General features: G+C 35.9%; 2 protein-coding genes across 2 annotated transcripts in view; one reads left to right on the top strand and one right to left on the bottom strand.

The window, feature by feature from the left end:
• Positions 1-5,859, bottom strand: part of si:dkey-119f1.1 (uncharacterized protein LOC557127 homolog) — a 175,204-nt gene extending 169,345 nt beyond the window's left edge. Inside the window, exons 1-2 of the mRNA XM_039748107.1 lie at positions 5,695-5,859; positions 857-1,002 (exon numbers count right to left, since the gene is read on the bottom strand). Coding sequence (XP_039604041.1) covers positions 857-991 — 135 coding nt within the window. The 5' untranslated portion in view covers positions 992-1,002; positions 5,695-5,859. The remainder of the gene's footprint in view (positions 1-856; positions 1,003-5,694) is intronic.
• Positions 5,860-7,106: 1,247 nt separating this feature from the next.
• LOC120525641 (flap endonuclease GEN homolog 1) overlaps positions 7,107-17,675 on the top strand; it is a 31,624-nt gene continuing 21,055 nt past the window's right edge. Inside the window, exons 1-5 of the mRNA XM_039748106.1 lie at positions 7,107-7,186; positions 11,407-11,575; positions 13,840-14,026; positions 14,249-14,425; positions 14,901-15,011. Of these exons, the coding sequence (XP_039604040.1) occupies positions 11,415-11,575; positions 13,840-14,026; positions 14,249-14,425; positions 14,901-15,011 (636 nt within the window). The 5' untranslated portion in view covers positions 7,107-7,186; positions 11,407-11,414. The remainder of the gene's footprint in view (positions 7,187-11,406; positions 11,576-13,839; positions 14,027-14,248; positions 14,426-14,900; positions 15,012-17,675) is intronic.

Genomic DNA, 17,675 nt, shown 5'->3' with positions numbered 1-17,675 from the left:
AGGATCTGCAAGGAGAAATGGCAGAGGATCCCCAAATCCAGGTGTGAAAAACTTTGTTGCAACCTTCCCAAGAAGACTCATGGCTGTATTAGCTCAAAGGGTGCTTCTACTAAATACCGAGCAAAGGGTCTGAATACTTAGGACCATGTGATAATTCAGTTTTTCTTTTTTAATAAATCTGCAACAATTTCAAAAATTCTTTTTTTTGTCTGTCAATATAGGGTGCTGTGTGTACATTAAGCAGGGAAAAAATTAATTTAAATGATTTTACCAAATGGCTGAAATATAACAAGGAGTGAAACATTGAACGGGGTCTGAATACTTGCATTTGTTTTGCTATTGCATGTTATTGTCTCTGCTCTGTGGAGAGAGACAAGTAAGAATTTTTTTGTACTATTTTCACATGAAAATTAAACTTTAGCTTTGTGTTTCAGCATACTGAAAGTGAATAAAAATGATTCAGAGAGAAACAATGCTTCTATTATGTCCACACAAATGAGATAACCTAAAAACTGCAACCATGAAATAACTCCAACTTTGTTGATTAAGTTACCATCTAAGGATCTCCACAAACTGAACCACACAAGCTTTTATTGCTGCATAGACATGTATATGGAAAAAAAGATCTTAGAAACTGGCAGGACCTACACCTTTGTGCTAGTGAATGTGTCATTATTGGTGAAGGCGTAATAAGCATGCAATAAAACCAATTAAGAAACAAATATGGCCTTGAAACACAATATCAAAAGAATGTATGCATTTAATAAACATCTTCCTAATCAAAGTAAAAAAGATTACTTCATTGTACTATTGTTCAAGAAATTCAATGGAGTATCGAGGCCGAAATCTATCTTACCAAGTGTGAATTCTGAGATGTTTCAGTGAGTAAGTACTGCATAGATTCTTCATCTCCATCACCATTGAGCAAGTTACTTTTTCTTGATCGCTTCTGAGGTATTCCATTTGGTGAAACATCCTTTCTCTTAGCCATGTTAAAAACTCCTGCATGACACAAGATGTGCAGATTGGTTAAAAAATTAACAATAAAACTGTTAACCTAGTACAAACCATCCAAGAATACAAAGAACAGTCTATCTATAAATAAATAGAATTTAAAAATGACATTAAAACACCTAAAACTGTATACTCTGAACTATACGCATTTCAGTGGGGTAAGGTATAATGTCAGCCAGAGCAAAAGGATTATAATGCCTTCAACCATTATGTCCAAAGGTTGGTCCATTACCTTCTCCAGGGGTCTATGTGTTTCTACAATAATAAAAATGTTTAAAACATGTTTGTTCTGAGGAGTATGACAGCAAATGATACACAAAAAAATACAGAATTCTAAATTCTTGGGTATGGCATATGAATATACTGTAACAGCACAGACAGGGATCAGCCAGGGATGTGTTACCATCACAATAAGCTACTATTTCATCAAGTAAATGAGCAGCTTCAAAGCCAGCAGCAGGTGCACCTATAAAAATGTAAGTCTGCAATGTCACAAACAGTACTCTATCTACTGTGCCAGCAGTGAGTAGTCCTTTTAGGGATATTAAGCCACCGCAAAGTGCCATGTAAAGAGCAAAGAATCCATATTGGCACTAAATAGGTGTGGGACTAAAAGGACCTACAGTTCAACTTTGCAAATTGCCAAGTGTCATGAACACCAAAAATGGACTTCCTTTGCTCTTCTGAGGAGTTGCTGGAGAGCCCTGAGGCTAAGATCCAGGATCTGCAAGACAGCTGACAGACTGCTACCTCTGCAGTTCCGTCAACACTTGTCCTTCTAAGGTCCATTGGCCTGGGTGCACAGACGCCAACAGAGTTTCTGGCTCATGGAACGGGGAAAATGTATAATAGAACGAACTGCCACTGACTCCAAATGAGCCATGTGAAGCAGGGCAGGTGTTAAAACTGCTCAGGTAAAAGATGAGGAAGATCACAAACGAGTTACAGGGTAGTCATAAAGGGAGAGTTTCAAAGCTGAGATATGGATCTGGAACAACATTGCAGTGTCAGTTCAGTGAAGGTAAACAACCCACAGACCGATATATCTCCAGCTCCACACAAGAAGGTTTGCCTGCTCACTTGTAATACAAAAGATCACCACACAGAAGTGCAATGTTTAACACTTCTGCTTGGGCCTGGGTAAAAATATCTATTTTCTAATTGTTATTTTTCATTTACACAATTCGACATTGATTCTTAAAAGTCTCAAGATCGATCTTGTAAATCTCTATTCTTCTCCATTACTATATGCAAATTTTTTACTTATTTTCATTTTTGTTGTCCAATCCAGTAGATGTCGCTAATGCGCCTGTTAAGGCTTTCTATGGAAAAAGCATGTTACTATCTCACATTAAATGGTGCGTCCTCTTTAACTGAAATCAGCATTTTCAACACTTAAATAAGATGTACGGACAGCTGAACATCCAGGGCAGCAGATTCCTACTTGACAATCACACATTAAAAACAACTGGGCACCTGCGGAGGATGTGTTGCAGAGAAACAGGCTGCATGCCAGTTACACCAGGAGCAACCTCACTGCTTATATACAGAGCTGCTGAAATGACTTGGTGTTGTTCCAAAAACGTTTCTAGCATTTACAATGTGCTGTTCAATTGCGTGACTGCATCAGTACCAAGTTTGTGTTTTGCCAAGTGAAATAAACATTGCTTCTCTTTAAGCATGTGGCTAGCTGTACTGCTACAGTGGAAAAAGCATCACCCACCCAGCAAAGCAAGCGGGCAATAGTTGGAATTTTCAGAGCAGCCTGGGATACAAAGGTGAGCGTGTACACAAAGCAGAGGTACAGTAAGTAGCTCTATGATATTACTGTTATCAGTCACAATGGCCAGTTCTTTTTCTTTCATGTCCTACTAATTCAGAGCAGCTGTCAAGAAGCATCAGCTCTAGATCCTAATTTTAAAATGCTTGCTTTTTGTCTGAGGACTGTAAGGACACATTTTTGAGACTAATTAACGTGACTGATGCAAGTGAAGATATGTGCAACTTGAGAATTATAGAAAGACACAAGTCTTCCAGCTGTAACTTTAATTTTGATTAATTTTCGATTATTTTAAATGCCCAATAGGGGAATAAATTTGGTTAAAAGTTTAGATGAAGGGTGAATAGATGGAGATTCATAACACACTAATTGGTTAATGAATAACACTTATTATTTAATAATAATAGCAAATATCTGATTTTTAATGATACTAGGGGGCTTCATCCTCTACTCGCTTCTCTCGCCAACCCCGTTCGCTACGTCATTGTGAAGAGTAGGGCTGAATGCACCCCAAGGAGATGCGTTCGCTCATCTGAAACCCCTCTTAAATGGTGATACAATGGGAAACAAATAATTTGGTTTTTTTTTTTTTACCACCTCTTTGCTCAATCAGCTGCTGACATGCTGCTGCTGCAGCTGTGCTGCGTGATCTGCTTCTCATGCGGCGCTTCGAACGTAGCCCCGGGTGTGGTTAAATCTCTTGGCACAAAGTCTTCATAGGACGGTCTGATTATTATTTTCAGAATTTGCACATAAGACTATTTTTGGTCTTTTTTGCTTTCTCTTTTGTAATCTTTTCTCTCCAATGCTTATAGGTTACTTTTTGACACGCTGCTCTTTCTTCTTTGCTTAGTTGTTGATGTGTCATCTAAAATGTATGAAATTTGTAAGAGCTGAGAGCACAGGAAGTGTGTCTGCCAAAAGCATTCCAACAACTGAGGTCTTGTTTGAAAACGGTTGTTAATAGGGCGTGACTTGCAAAAGTCACCATCTCACGGGACTTGCTTCCAAAGGTTGTAAGTATGACATGACTGGTCTGTCTTGTAGGACGTGAAAAGTGTCTCTCTTGAAAAGATCACATCTTGTCGCCAGAAAAGAAGTCTTGTCTCGTCCCAATGATATTGCTGTAAAGTAGATGCCATTGCATTTTATTAAAAAAAGAAGCCTAAACCACCCACCCCCCAGTGAAGCGACTCATGTTAGTTAAATTACAATGAATTTTGAATGAGTGCAACGCTGTGAATTTTTTTTTAGAAAAAAAGCAATACCACTCTGTTCCACATCTTCCAAATACTGATGTTAACCATTGATTACTAATCAAGTGTTTCTTCTTAAATGTCATTCCATGCTTATCTATATGTTATGAAGTCACTATATAGACACCTTTCAAATAAAGTGTTGCTGAAATCTGTCACATTATATTAATTTTCTCTATGCATGGTTAAGTAATTTCTAAAAAAAAAAAAAAGCTATCACTTCAAATATATTAGTGAATGTTAATTCAGTCAAGATAAAATCAATATAAAATCAAACCGGGGCATTGTGAATGGGAATCAAATCAAATCGGGACATCGGTGCTGACACCTAGCCCTACTCCTGCTGAACTGCATGAGAGTGCATCACTCAACATTCCTGCTGTGCCATCTATAAGAGAATAGCTTTAGACCTCTGTTGATGTCTCTTTGTCACAGGACACATGGCCACAGAAAAAAACAAAGACCACCCCACTATTTAGAAGAGTTGTGTGCTGTTTCAAGGAGTTGGAAATGGTCACTGGGAACAGCAACTTATAAGGGAGGGCTATGTAACAGTACTGGAAAGTTGTTTCAAACAGGGATGAGTCACCACCACTATGAGCTGGCATTCCCTCATGTAAATCAGCAGCTTCAAAGCCAGCAGCAGGAGTACCTATAAGAACTGCAAGCCTGCAAAGTCACAAACAGAATTCCATCTAGTGAAGCAAGGCAAGCAGCACTTTTAAGGATTGGGAGCCACTTCAAAGAAACAACTAAAATGCAAAAGATCCATATCAGCACCCAGCACTGGCTACAATATCAAATTACTGATTGATATTCTATCCAGGGTTAGCCTTTTTAATGTTTCATCAGCAGTCTGAAAATTTCTGCACAGCGTCTTTCATTTTCCAAAGTGAAACATTCATTTCTGCTGTCTTTCACACATAATGCTCCCACTTCATTCTACTTTTATTATTTGAGTGTTTGAATTTAATCATCAATCTTAGTCTGGTCACAGTCCGCGATGAATTATTAAAGCTTCTCCATGTGCCCACGTCCGATTGATCCGTTACAGGAACCCGCTTTGCGTGCATTGCTTCACGATAGCCTTCGTTATTCTTCAAAGTTAATGCTGTTCTTCAGGCGTTTAAATTTTGATAACCGGACGTTTAACTTCCAAATATAATGGCATTTCCATGTTTCAAAACATTTTCCAAATGTAACTATTTTTTTTTTTACAGTGACTTTAGCTAATGACTATTATGAATATTGAATAAAAAGACAAGTCTTCTACCGATCAGCTCTTAATAAAAACTTTATTATATCCGTCACCTTTCCAGTGTCACCTTAGCCTCGACAGCCAAACAAAAAAAGTCTCTGCCGGCGTCTTCAAAAGTTACAACCATAAGCGAAGGTTTCAGAAAAGAATGCAACTAGCTGCTAAAGAAAATGCCAAAAGATTTTAAGAATTGTTTATAAGGGCTGCTACATTCGCTGCCACACAGTAGGTTAATGCGCAGGTCCCCCTGCCTCTGAATAAGCTACTTTCGTTTTTCGAAGAACATGAACAGAGAATTCGCCGATCGATCAGTTGAATAACAACAGCGTGTCAACTTTTCCAAAACCCAAAAAAAGGCCGTCATAATGTTCCACCTTTCAACTTACCTTCAATTCTATCAAGGTGCACCGGAATTAGAGAGTATCATCCTGTACCATCCATAACAAATAAAAAATAAATCGTCTTAAGCATTCACTACGTCCTACGAAAGGATTTCTTCTCAAATCGATGTTTAAGGAAAGGTACTGGAATATTACGCGCCGTACATTTGCGCATGAGCAGTTATTTCCTTGTGTAGACGTCATGGTTAAGTTTTGCACTCAGAGCGCTATCTACTGTATCGGAGGTATAAAGATTCCTACTGTTTAAAATATTGCAGATATACTAACCGGTTACTTAAACAATAAGTACGTTCCTTGATGTAAGTGATGCTTATATGTTCTTTACAGAGTCTGTTGAACATTTGTTTTTTCTTTGTGTGTTTGTCAGCTCTTTTTGGTTCGATCTTTTCCTGCAGTTGAAGAAAGGAATTGGTGATGAGATACCTTTTAAAAATTCCTATATAATGTTATGTTTTGATAATGCTTTAGCTCAAATAAACACTTTATAAATAATTAAATTATAATACTAGCTGAATTTTATATACATAAGATGAGGCTTTCCAGAAGGATATTATCATTTATGTATTTTGTATGCAGTGTTTCACTTAAATATATAGCTACATTTATAAGATTTCAGTTTCAACAAGAAAAAAACAATGTAAATAAGGCTCTTGACCTGTTAAGAGTTTTCACATTTTTTTTTCCTTATCATTTTTTTCTGTGAAATTATATTTATATTGTATACTTTTGAAATGTGCAAAGCATTTAATAAAGCTTCTTTTTAAACAGTTGAGAAAACTAATTAGCAAATGACAAATGTTTCTGGAAAATTATTTTTTATTTCCAAAACTATGTTTATTTGTACTTGTGTAATAAGTGTATTCACAAATATGCGACTGTGCCCTATAAAGAATACACACCACATACAAACATATATAGATATATTATAGATACATTTTTTATACATACTGTATATATATATATATATATATATATATATATATATATATATATATATATATATATATATATTTATTTTTTAAAGGCTGGCACAATGGTAGTGCAGCTGCCTCACAGTAAGGACACTAGGGATCACAAAACAGGCTCTTCCAGTATGGACTTTGCTTGTTGTCCCCATGCCATTGTGAGTTTCCTCCCACAGTCCAGGTTGTGTGGGCTTGTGTGTGTGTGCATGTGTGTGTGTGTGTGTGTGTGTGTGTGTGTGTTCATGCAACTTTTCTGACTCTGTGCAATGATGAACTTTACCCATGTAACAGACTGCCTGCGCGGTATCATGCGACTGGCGATAGACACATGACTGTAGACGATGCAATCAATTGCAGTTAGGTCTTTGGCCAGTAAGTGGCGGCAACTCCACTTACATTGCAACTGGAAGGGTCCGGAAACGGAAATATATTTTCCATTCGTATTTTGTTGTTATAGTCAACCTCCCTAAAGGCGGCTGTTTTGAATCTTTGTTTTTGAATTGTTCATTCAGGTAAACGCTGATTTTATCTTTCTGTTTGTATAGACAGTATGTAAAAACATTATAGACAAATGTTAATATATACAGTATGATAAAACAGTAAGCAATTGACAAGTGTTTTTTTTCCAAATGTAAGCAATAATATTTTTTAAATTATTTTAAGCATCATTGAAATCATAAATAACGGCGAATACAGAAATCAAATAGTTGAGTCCGACATCCCCAGCAAGTCACTAATACAAGGTGACAAGAATTTTTTTGGCCAATCCGGGGACATGGGGGGTTGTGGAGGAGTGAAGAATCTACAGATCACGAGTAGGGACTCTAAACACTACAGAGTACAAAGCGAAAGCTTATCACGTGATTTCTGGCCAAAGTTGCAGGTTATGGTAAAGCGTGACCTCCGTCAAAACACCGTGCATGCGTGCCGAGTTCAAATTATCGAGGTGATGAGATACATTCAAAAAAGTGAACCAGCTAAAACCGGGGACGAAATCTTAAAACGGGGACATGTTTTTGAGTGGGGACAGTTGTCCGAAAAAGGGGACTGTCCCCGGAAAACGGGGACGGATGTTCACCTTAAACTAATAATGACAGTTTGTCTTGTCATCACATGTAATATTCATTGTGGTTGTTTATGACGTAGCGATCGCATATGGCGCTTTGTGTAAGTAGCGGTAGTGGAGAACTCACAGGGGAGTTAACATCTAACTTCATGTAAACCAACACGAGATTACCGTGCGTCAGTTGGTGTATGCCCTTGCTTGAATGAATGATTTGAGAGGAGAATATTACTCGACCAGTTTAAATCCCGTCAGAAATAAAAGAGCGACCAGAATGCTACTGTAAATACAGTGCTTCACAGGAAATTGCAGATTAATTGGTTCTACATAAACCGTAGTTTTAAATATATTTTTTTCAAGGACATTAGGGAACCTTTAAGGAACCCTATTCTGTCTGTCACATTCGCACACTCACACAATAAGATAAGACAAGACACAGTGTTTAAAATAGGTAGAGCCCTTACATGTATTGAATGTGATTAACGCTTTCTGACAGAATTGCCGTTTAAGGAAGGCATTAATGAGCTGTCATATATTAAAGAAATTCGGAGTATTTTTTTTCTTTCAGTGAGCTGATTTTAACTAAAACTAAGTAAAAGTAATGTAATACCCTCTGCACTCTGTAATATAGCACACTTTAGGATCTTCTATCCTGAGGGTAAGCAAGGAGAGTGACAAATCACATAAAGAAGGTTAACAGTGTGCCCATTGAAAAATGGTGTCCTATCTGGTGTTATTCCAAAAAAATGGATATTTGGTAGAGAATAAGTGTGCATGGTTATCCCAAAGATTCCAAGACAGGTGAACTTAGCTGGTGTAAGCTTGAGGTACAGTCAAAACATGTGGCCAAATTATGGAAAGCTTGGCAAAAAAATAAAATTGGGTACTCTTGTACTAAATGGACAGCATGACAAAGGAAAACAGAAGTGTTTTGACCAATTCATAACATATTTATTGGAGATAAAAAAAATATAGAAATTTGCAGAAATCAGAATATTACAGAAGTACATACATACAATTGTTTTGATAAATTCATAACATTTATTGGTGGGGGACGTTTCACTGCTGTCCGTTTACTACACAAGTACCAAAAATTGGAAGATCTTCAATGTGAATTTTGATTACTTGGCTATGTCTGTTTTCGGATAATTACATTATATGTTATATATAACAGTAAAAAGACCAGGGTTCAAGCCCTGGGTACTCCCTGCATGGAGTTTGCCTGTTCTACCTGTGTCTGCATGGGTTTCCTCCAGTTGATCCGGTTTCTGGAAGATTATATATTGTAAATTGTGTTTCCATCTCATTAATTATTAGTATATCTAATAGTAATGTATGCCACCTTCCCCCCAAGACCTTCACACATGTATTCCATACATTTACCTTCTGAATCTACTTTTTAGTTTATCATGTTAAAGAGTGATCATCTATGCCAGCAGCATTGGATACAATGCAAGAACCCCCTTAAGTAAGCAGTCAGCCCATTGCAAATCACTTCTGCTTACATTGGACCAATTTAAAGTTGCTAATTAACCTGACATATATATCTTTAGTATATGGGAAAAATAAACAGAAAGCCTGGTGGAAACCTTTTTGAATACATTAAGAACATCTCAATGCTAGGAACCATATTGGGGAGCAAAAACTAAAAGTCTGCAACACTATCATCTGTGCCACCCTAAGAGATTTTTGTTTTAAGTTTACGCAGTCAGAAAAAAATTCATTTCCTGAAAAAACATAATACTAACAAAAAAAAACAAAAGATAAATGCAAAACAGCTTATGCTTTAATGGCAGCATATAGCATAAGGTGGGAACCAATCTGAAAAGGATTCCAGTCCAGTGTAGGAAATGTTTAGTCATACTGTCCCAAGTTATGTTTTCTTATTAATCAAACCATCACTTCTTTGGGATGTTGGAAGAGACAGTAGTACCAAGAGAAACTACATGGGAAGAGTATCCATTTGCAAACAGGAAGGGAACAGGTCAGAATTTGAACTGATTCTTGAGCTATGATGCAGAAGTGTTAAGTACTGCACCACTATGCTCTCCTATCTCGTGACGTATCCTGGCTAAGTTGTTCATTTTGCATCTGAATCTATAAGTGTTTCGTCATGTTCATGGTCACACTGTCTGTCCTGAGGTGCTGGGGTAGGCATTTTGATCCTTGTCATTTTTTTCCCCAACAATTAAACTTGATGTGCATCTTCTCTGCTGTACATTTGCAGACACTGAAACTATTAACATTTTTAATTTACAGTTGATTATTGCAAATTAAATTTAGTGTTTAAGAAAGCTCTTTTTCTTAATGTCAAGCAGTAGTAGTACTGTATTGTCATTTGAATAGGCCACTGAAACAGTATCAAGTGGTGCTACATTTGTAGAAGTATATTTAGTTTGTTTAATTATTAACTCACTCACAGCAAACACTGGCTATAAGGAAACAAGGATGGGTAATCTCTATCTGATAAAATTAAGGCATCAGATTTAAATTTCTTGAATATCTTGTTTAATGTGCCCCTATGGTGTTCAAGATAAAACATTTAGGTTTGGTAGGATTGGGGGGCAGGTGGTATGTTTCAGTGATCAAGGGCTGACACTTACCTGCCTCTTGAGAGTCTAGACAATAATCATGCCTTTGCCTCGAAAGGAGAGATGTAAATTCTGATGTGACTTTCAAGTAGTGGGGGCAAATTTTTGTAGAATTGTCTGTGAGGATGTTGGAGTCACCCATCCAGTCTACACATGGTGTATGGTCTAGACATGGTTTATGGACTTAAACAAGATATTTAGGATATCTTAAAGGAGATGCTATAACAGTACAATGTTTGCAGGCTGATGTGGTGTGCCAGACAGCCTTACATTTGTAAAGGTACATATGACAATAGTTATCCTATAAAGACAGACTAGTATCTGTGTTCTTAATCTGTTAAAGATGAATGCAATCAAAAAACTTCAAAAAGAGTTGATTTTATTTTGCTGATTGTGATTTCTAACATGTCCTAGGGCAACCTGTAACCAGATGTAATCAGGATGAAAACTGGGACTTACAAATTTGAATTCATGGTCTCTGCTGGAACAATGTTTTGCTTTGTGCTGGTTATTACGGTGTAGATGGAGGAAATTATTTCCTTCTCCACTGTTTTGTGGCACTCCAAGAGGAACTCATAGTAGAGTATCTTCTGCTCTGGTTTAACAGGAACCAGATGAGGTAGTAAGTCATCCATTCTGTGAAAACTGTATTGAATCTAATTCATTGGAAAGCAGAGGCAGACAAAATATGTGCTGGGAGGAACCAAATACTTTTATGGTAGACAAAAAAGTTTAGTCATCACTGTTTTGCATATTATCATTTCAACTCTCACCAGGACATATGGATAGAAAAAGATATAAGAGATAAATGGTGATCATGGATTGTCTGCAGAACAGGCTCATTTTATTTTTTCAAGGTACTAAAGCTAAGAAGGGTGTTTTGTATAATTACTGCAAAGCTGGTATGTGACTATTTTTATCTAAACAAGATGGCTGTTTCATTTTGCCTTTTTACAGTAGTTTAAGAATATGTGTTCAAAATAAAGATTAAGCAGGTCTGAAGTCACCAAAAGGACATATATACCTGAGCCTATTTTATTTATTTATTATATTAATTATTTTGTTTTATATTTTTCAGATTTAAAGATGGGAGTAAATGACTTATGGTCCATTCTGGATCCTGTAAGAGAGTCTGTACCTTTGCAGAGTCTGAATGGCAAAATTCTAGCAGTGGACTTAAGCCTTTGGATTTGTGAAGCTAAAAATGTCAAGGAGATGATGGGGAGAGTGAACAAGCCACATCTCAGGTAACTGGAAAAATCTGACAGCTTAACTTTTAAAAGTAATAGTTCATTATTATTATTATTATTATTATTATTTTTGCTTTAGCAGTGAGCAAGATGAATAAAATATAAATCCTTCAGATTTATAAAGCATAAGATTAAGTAAATGAAATAACAAATATGAGCAGGCTGCAGACTTTAATATAACTGTAGCCTTGTTTTAATTTTTGGTCAGAAGATATAATACGGGGAAGAAATGAAATAGTGCTTAATATTCATTACACAGAGTAGCTGTAGTATTAAAATGTTTTTCTCAGTCCATGCATTTCATACATTATCTTCTTTAAACACCTTCTATAAGTAAACTGTAAAACACAACTTATATATTACAATAATTGTAGAACAAGCATGTTAATAGACTTCCACAGGTGAGCTAGGGCTATGGGTTAAACTAATCAGCCAGGATTAAAACCTGGAGGGCAAATATTTCATCCCACAGCAGAAACAACATCAAAAAAGAGTAGAAGAGCTGTCTCAAGCCATCTAAAAGAGACTATCAGTAACTTGCCAGAAGCAAGGTTTGCCATCATATTTCACACATTGTAACATTGTGTCTCAGTACTAGGATAGACCGCCTGTCAATTACTGGCTAAATGAATTACATGGGTAGAAATAAGAACTCTGGGGTAGAGAAGAAGTTTATGGCAGATTTTGGTGTTGACCTGATTCATGGCAATAAATATTTGGACAAGATGCCAATACACCAACTGATTTCAGTTGTTGGTTCTCCAGTTACCTTTAAGTTGCAGTAGGCCTATCTTGAGATAGAATAAGTACTGCTTCCCTATTGACTCTTTGGAAAAGGAGATATGCTAGCATTACTATCCAGAAAAAAAAATGTCATGAAATTTAGAAGCCAGAAGTTGGAATTCAGAGTTTATACTGTAGGTGAAGCAGCACAAGAGGAGAAAGAGAGAGAGAAAAAGAAGCTGGAAAATTCTGGGGAAAAAGTAAGATGATGAAGTAACAGACCAGGTGTACATTTGTCTATTTTTAGAGAATTGTTTTAGACTGGCCAGTACTTTTATTTTTTGTTGTCTCTATTTGCTAATATTCATTATGTAATGTAGAAAACCACTTTATAAGGAATTTTCAGTTTTGTGGTCTGGCATTGTTATTTGGTATTGCCAAACAGTGATACTCATACAGTTATTATTATTATTATTATTATTTAAACCCACACTTAAGATGTACTCCAGTATTCTGTATACCTGGTATGCTAGGTCTGACACTTTTTATAATAAATGTAAAAATGTTAGGAAATAAACACATACTCTTTATTGAATTATCAATCTAACTTTTAATCATTTATTTCATTGAAAATAAAATGTTATTTAGTACATTTTATCCTACGTATTTACAAAATAAATGGAAGCAGGATTTTTTTCCAGGACTGGTCCTACCTTGTGCCCGGTACTTAAGTGGATTAAGTGGGTTCAGTAATGTTATGTTACTTGCTGCTTGTTAAAATTTTCCAATAATTTTAAAACATTATAGCTCACAAAATAGCATGGGACAGAAATTATATTTTTATTACTTTAGCTTGACAATTCATTATTTCTGATATAAAAAATACAATCAGAGTGACTGCGTGAAACCTAATATGCTTAAAAATGGATAGAAAATACTTTATCCACTGTGTTAACTTTGTGTTTATACACACACTTTTATCTATAGGGAGTTTGTTAGAGCAAATGCCATATTTCTTTTCAAAAGAAGTCACGTGATAATAGACTCAGTTGCTTATTGAGAAATATGGTTTATGTATAACATTTTTTTGTCTAGGTGCCAAATATTTAGAGAATTTAATTAAGACTTCATGATAGGTGGTATTAGGCTATACATATATTGAAATATGTACATGAATTCCAGTTTTGTGTATATTATTTAAAATAAAAAAAACTTGTTTAATTTTATGTGTTTTATTCCAAGATTTATATTAGAAATCTAGCAAAAATTGTGAATTATACAAAGATGTTTTAGAATTAAATCCAATAAATAGAGCTTTACTATACATATTGGCCTCCTCTAAAGAAGTTTTTCTAATAATTTCAATTTCAAGATTTACAGTTTGCTAGAAAATGCATATCTAGTATGTTGAGGGTAACAATTTTTTTAGCAGACATTTGAGCAAGTTTGCAAAAACTAAAAGTTTGCAGAGGGAAACTTTTTGAATCCGTGTGATTTCTGAACTTTAACATCTTTTAATACTTATGTTACCTTTACAGGAACCTGTTTTTTCGAGTTTCTTCTCTTATTTTAATGGGAGTGAAACTGATATTTGTGATGGAAGGTGAAGCACCAAAGTTAAAAGCTGAAACCATGAAAAAGAGGCTTGAAATGAGATATGGCACATCAGCTAAATCATCTTCTGGTAAAGCAGGGCGCTCTCATTTTGCCTTTGTCCTTAAAGAGGTAAAACTTTTGAATGTTAAAATAAATTCATTGAACTTTTTTCATATTTGTTATTGGCAGTATATTCAGTGACTAAAAGTCAGTTTTATGTCTATGGTAATAAAACGGACCTTGCTGGTGTCTTTTCAAATACTTCTTTAGCTGTTCTGTATGTTTTAAAGGTAATATTTTCTAATAGTGTTGAATTAGTATAGGTAACATATTTAGTTTTTAACTTTCCAGTGCTCTGAAATGCTGACATGCCTAGGTATTCCTTGGGTAACTGCTGCTGGAGAAGCAGAAGCAATGTGTGCTTTCCTAAATGCCCATGGCATTGTGGATGGTTGCATCACTAACGATGGAGATGCTTTTCTATATGGAGCTCAAACAGTATACAAAAACTTCAATATGTTTACCAAGGTAATTTTTTTAGTTTTTTTTTCATTTAGTTATTTTTATTTTAAATGATTCCTAGATTGCCAGCAAGCTCAAAGTAATACCTGATTCTGATTAGAATAATATACAGTATCCATTAATATTGAATACTGTAGAATATTTAGAATGGGGGTGGATAGCTAGTTAGCTTGTCTGTTAGCTAAGCTGTGACTTTGCCTTTTACCAGGGCAGTGCATCATGAGTGGGCTATGTATAAAGTGTGCTGTTCCACTCAGTGCTGCACAGGCAAGTACTGGCACCCAATCACCCTGAAATGAATAAGCCAGTTAGAAGAAGGATTGTTGAATGAATATGAAAATATAAATTGTGTGTTATTCTCCTTAATTGTCAAGTGCCCTTGAAATACCTTTTGCAATTTTAGCTTATATAGTGTCCATGCAGAGTTTTGCATGTTTTAGATTTTAGTCATATTTTATGATCAATCTTTTTGGTTTTATAGGATCCTCATATAGATTGTTATAAGATGAGCAGAATTACTTCTGAATTAAACTTAGCAAGAGAAACACTGGTTGGCTTAGCCATTCTACGAGGCTGTGATTATCTGCCAAAGGTGAGAATGAATATGAATGTTCCGTGAATGTGCTAAAATTTTGAACACTGTTTTGACAAAGGTGTTGACAGAGCTCTAAAAAGATAGTTTAAGTGATAAAGTAAATTCTATCTATCTATCTATCTATCTATCTATCTATCTATCTATCTATCTATCTATCTATCTATCTATCTATCTAAATTAAAGCTTAATAGATTCAATTTCAGATGTGGAATAATTGATCATTCTTTGGTCATATTTGGTCCATGGTTTTATTGTCAGTGAGAAAAATTTGAAATGAAGCAGCTTGAGGTGCCAAAAGATAAGTAATATAAAGCAGACAACATTAATCAGAAAAAAAATGTTAAAATATGTAATATTTATGTTACTTTGGGTTAATACTTCAAATATCATTCATTTATTTTCTATCCCGCTTTGTCCAAAACAGGGTCACAGAGGTCTGCTGGTGTTTATCCCAGCTAGTATAGGGTGCAAGGCAGGGAACAAACTCTGGACGGTGCATTAGTCCATCGCTGGGTGACACACACACACACACACACACACACACGCACGCTAGGGCCAATTTACGATCACCAGTTCATCTAACCTGCATGTACATCTGTTTATTCTTCTGAAGCGACTTAACTCTTAAGCAGATACAGAGACTGAAGAAGTTATCAATTATCCTTAAATTTCCTATTTTGATATTTTAATGTTGACTAATTTTCTTAACATTAATCATGGTTATGTTGTCATATTTATCAGCTGTTGGATGGATATTTGGTTTCTCCTTTTCAAGTTTAAAAAGGAAAGTATTTTTAGGTATAAAAAAGGCAGGGAGTGTGATTGTTGTAGTTTGTTTACACAAGTGACAATTCTAGCACACATAAGAAAAGGAGTTGGAGTATGCTATGAGAGAAAGCAAATAATTGGCTTACCTCAAAGGTTCATATTAGTGTCAGTATTATTCAGTCTATACAGATGACTTATGCTGTGATGCTATGGCAAAACATTTGTGGGACTGAAATGCATACAGCAGAAATTAGATGAAAATGCACAATCTCTAGGCTGACATTGAGCACCACCAAAACAACTTCTAGCATTTTGAAGTTGGACTTTACAAATGTTAAATGAAAATCAAATTTGTCGATGAAATAATTATTAATAAAGACTACAGTGATCCCTCGCTATATTGCGCTTTGACTTTCGCGGCTTCACTCCATCGCAGATTTTAAATGTAAGTATATCTAAATATATATCACAGATATTTCGCTGGTTCGCGGATACTGGGTCTTTAATTTATGGTACATGCTTCCTCAGTTTGTTTGCCCAGTTGATATCATACAAGGGACGCTATTGCAAGATGGCTGAGAAGCTACCCATTCAGAGCACGTATTACGTATTAAATACAACTCCTCAATGATATACGATATGCTTCCCGCGCGGGCTTCGCACACTTAAAAGCTCTAACAGCCCGTATTGATTTTTGATTGTTTGCTTTTCTCTGTCTCTCTCACTCTCTCTGACATTCTCTGCTCCTGACGGAGGGGGTGTCAGCAGAGTGGCTGTTTGCACAGAGGCTGTTTGCTTAGAAGATACGGACGCTCCTCTAAAAAATGCTGAATGACTACCTTCACATTGATCCCTTCATTGCAGCCGCTTTATCGCGTCGTGATATATAAAAGCCCAACAGCCCTATTGATTTTTGATTGTTTACTTTTCTCTCTCTCTCTGACATTCTCTGCTACGCGCACTCCTTTGAAGAGGAAGATATGTTTGCATTCTTTTAATTGTGAGAAAGAACTGTCATCTCTGTCTTGTCATGGAGCACAGTTTAAATGTTTGACTAAAGGGTGTTATTTCATGTCTAGATGGCTCTAATAATGTTAAAACACGTATTTAGAAGGTCGTTAACAGGTTTTCAATGCTCTAACTGCGAAAATATTAGATTTATAAATAAAGAATCCTACTTCGTGGAAATTCATTTATCTGTCTGGAGTGGATTAACCGCGATAAACAAGGGTTTACTGTATAACTGTGCGGAGAATATTTATAAACAGTGTGGGAGAGTTTCTAAGGGCTTAAAATATATAAAAATAACCATACAAACATATGGTTTCTACTTCGTGGATTTTCACCTATCGCGGGGGTTCTGGAACGCAACCCCTGCGATCGAGGAGGGATTACTGTATTTAAGAAAGCCAGCTGCCAAAGTACATTTCAACAAGCAACCTGTTTTCAGAACATACCAGCTCAATGCAGGTACAGATATGTTGCGCTAGTTCTGTACTATTATACAGTATAAGCCAGTATAGTTAAAATGCACGTAAGTAAAGATCTCCTATGCTTAAATCATTTTAAACTTGTGCAAAATGTTAACACTGCAATTAACTAAGCTGCTCTTGAAACAAATTATTTTTTACTGGCAACATCTCATTCAGTACTGAATCTTGTTAACCATAATTCCATCAGACAACAAAAATAGTCAGGTACTGGTCTTCTACATGCTACTGGAAGAGGAGTAGCTTCAGTGACAGACTTTTGTCACTGTCTTGCTCCACTGAAAGACTGAGGAGATTGTTCCTCCCCTACACTATGCGACTCTTCAATTCCACCGGGGGAGTAAATACTGACATTATTCAAAGTTATTGTCTGTTTTTACATGCATTTTTATTACTCTTTATT

This window comes from Polypterus senegalus, chromosome 3 (genome assembly GCF_016835505.1).
Source record: "Polypterus senegalus isolate Bchr_013 chromosome 3, ASM1683550v1, whole genome shotgun sequence".
NCBI lineage: Eukaryota > Metazoa > Chordata > Cladistia > Polypteriformes > Polypteridae > Polypterus > Polypterus senegalus.
The sequence above is the reverse complement of the archived record's forward strand: the minus strand, read 5'-3'. Positions and strand labels throughout refer to the sequence as shown.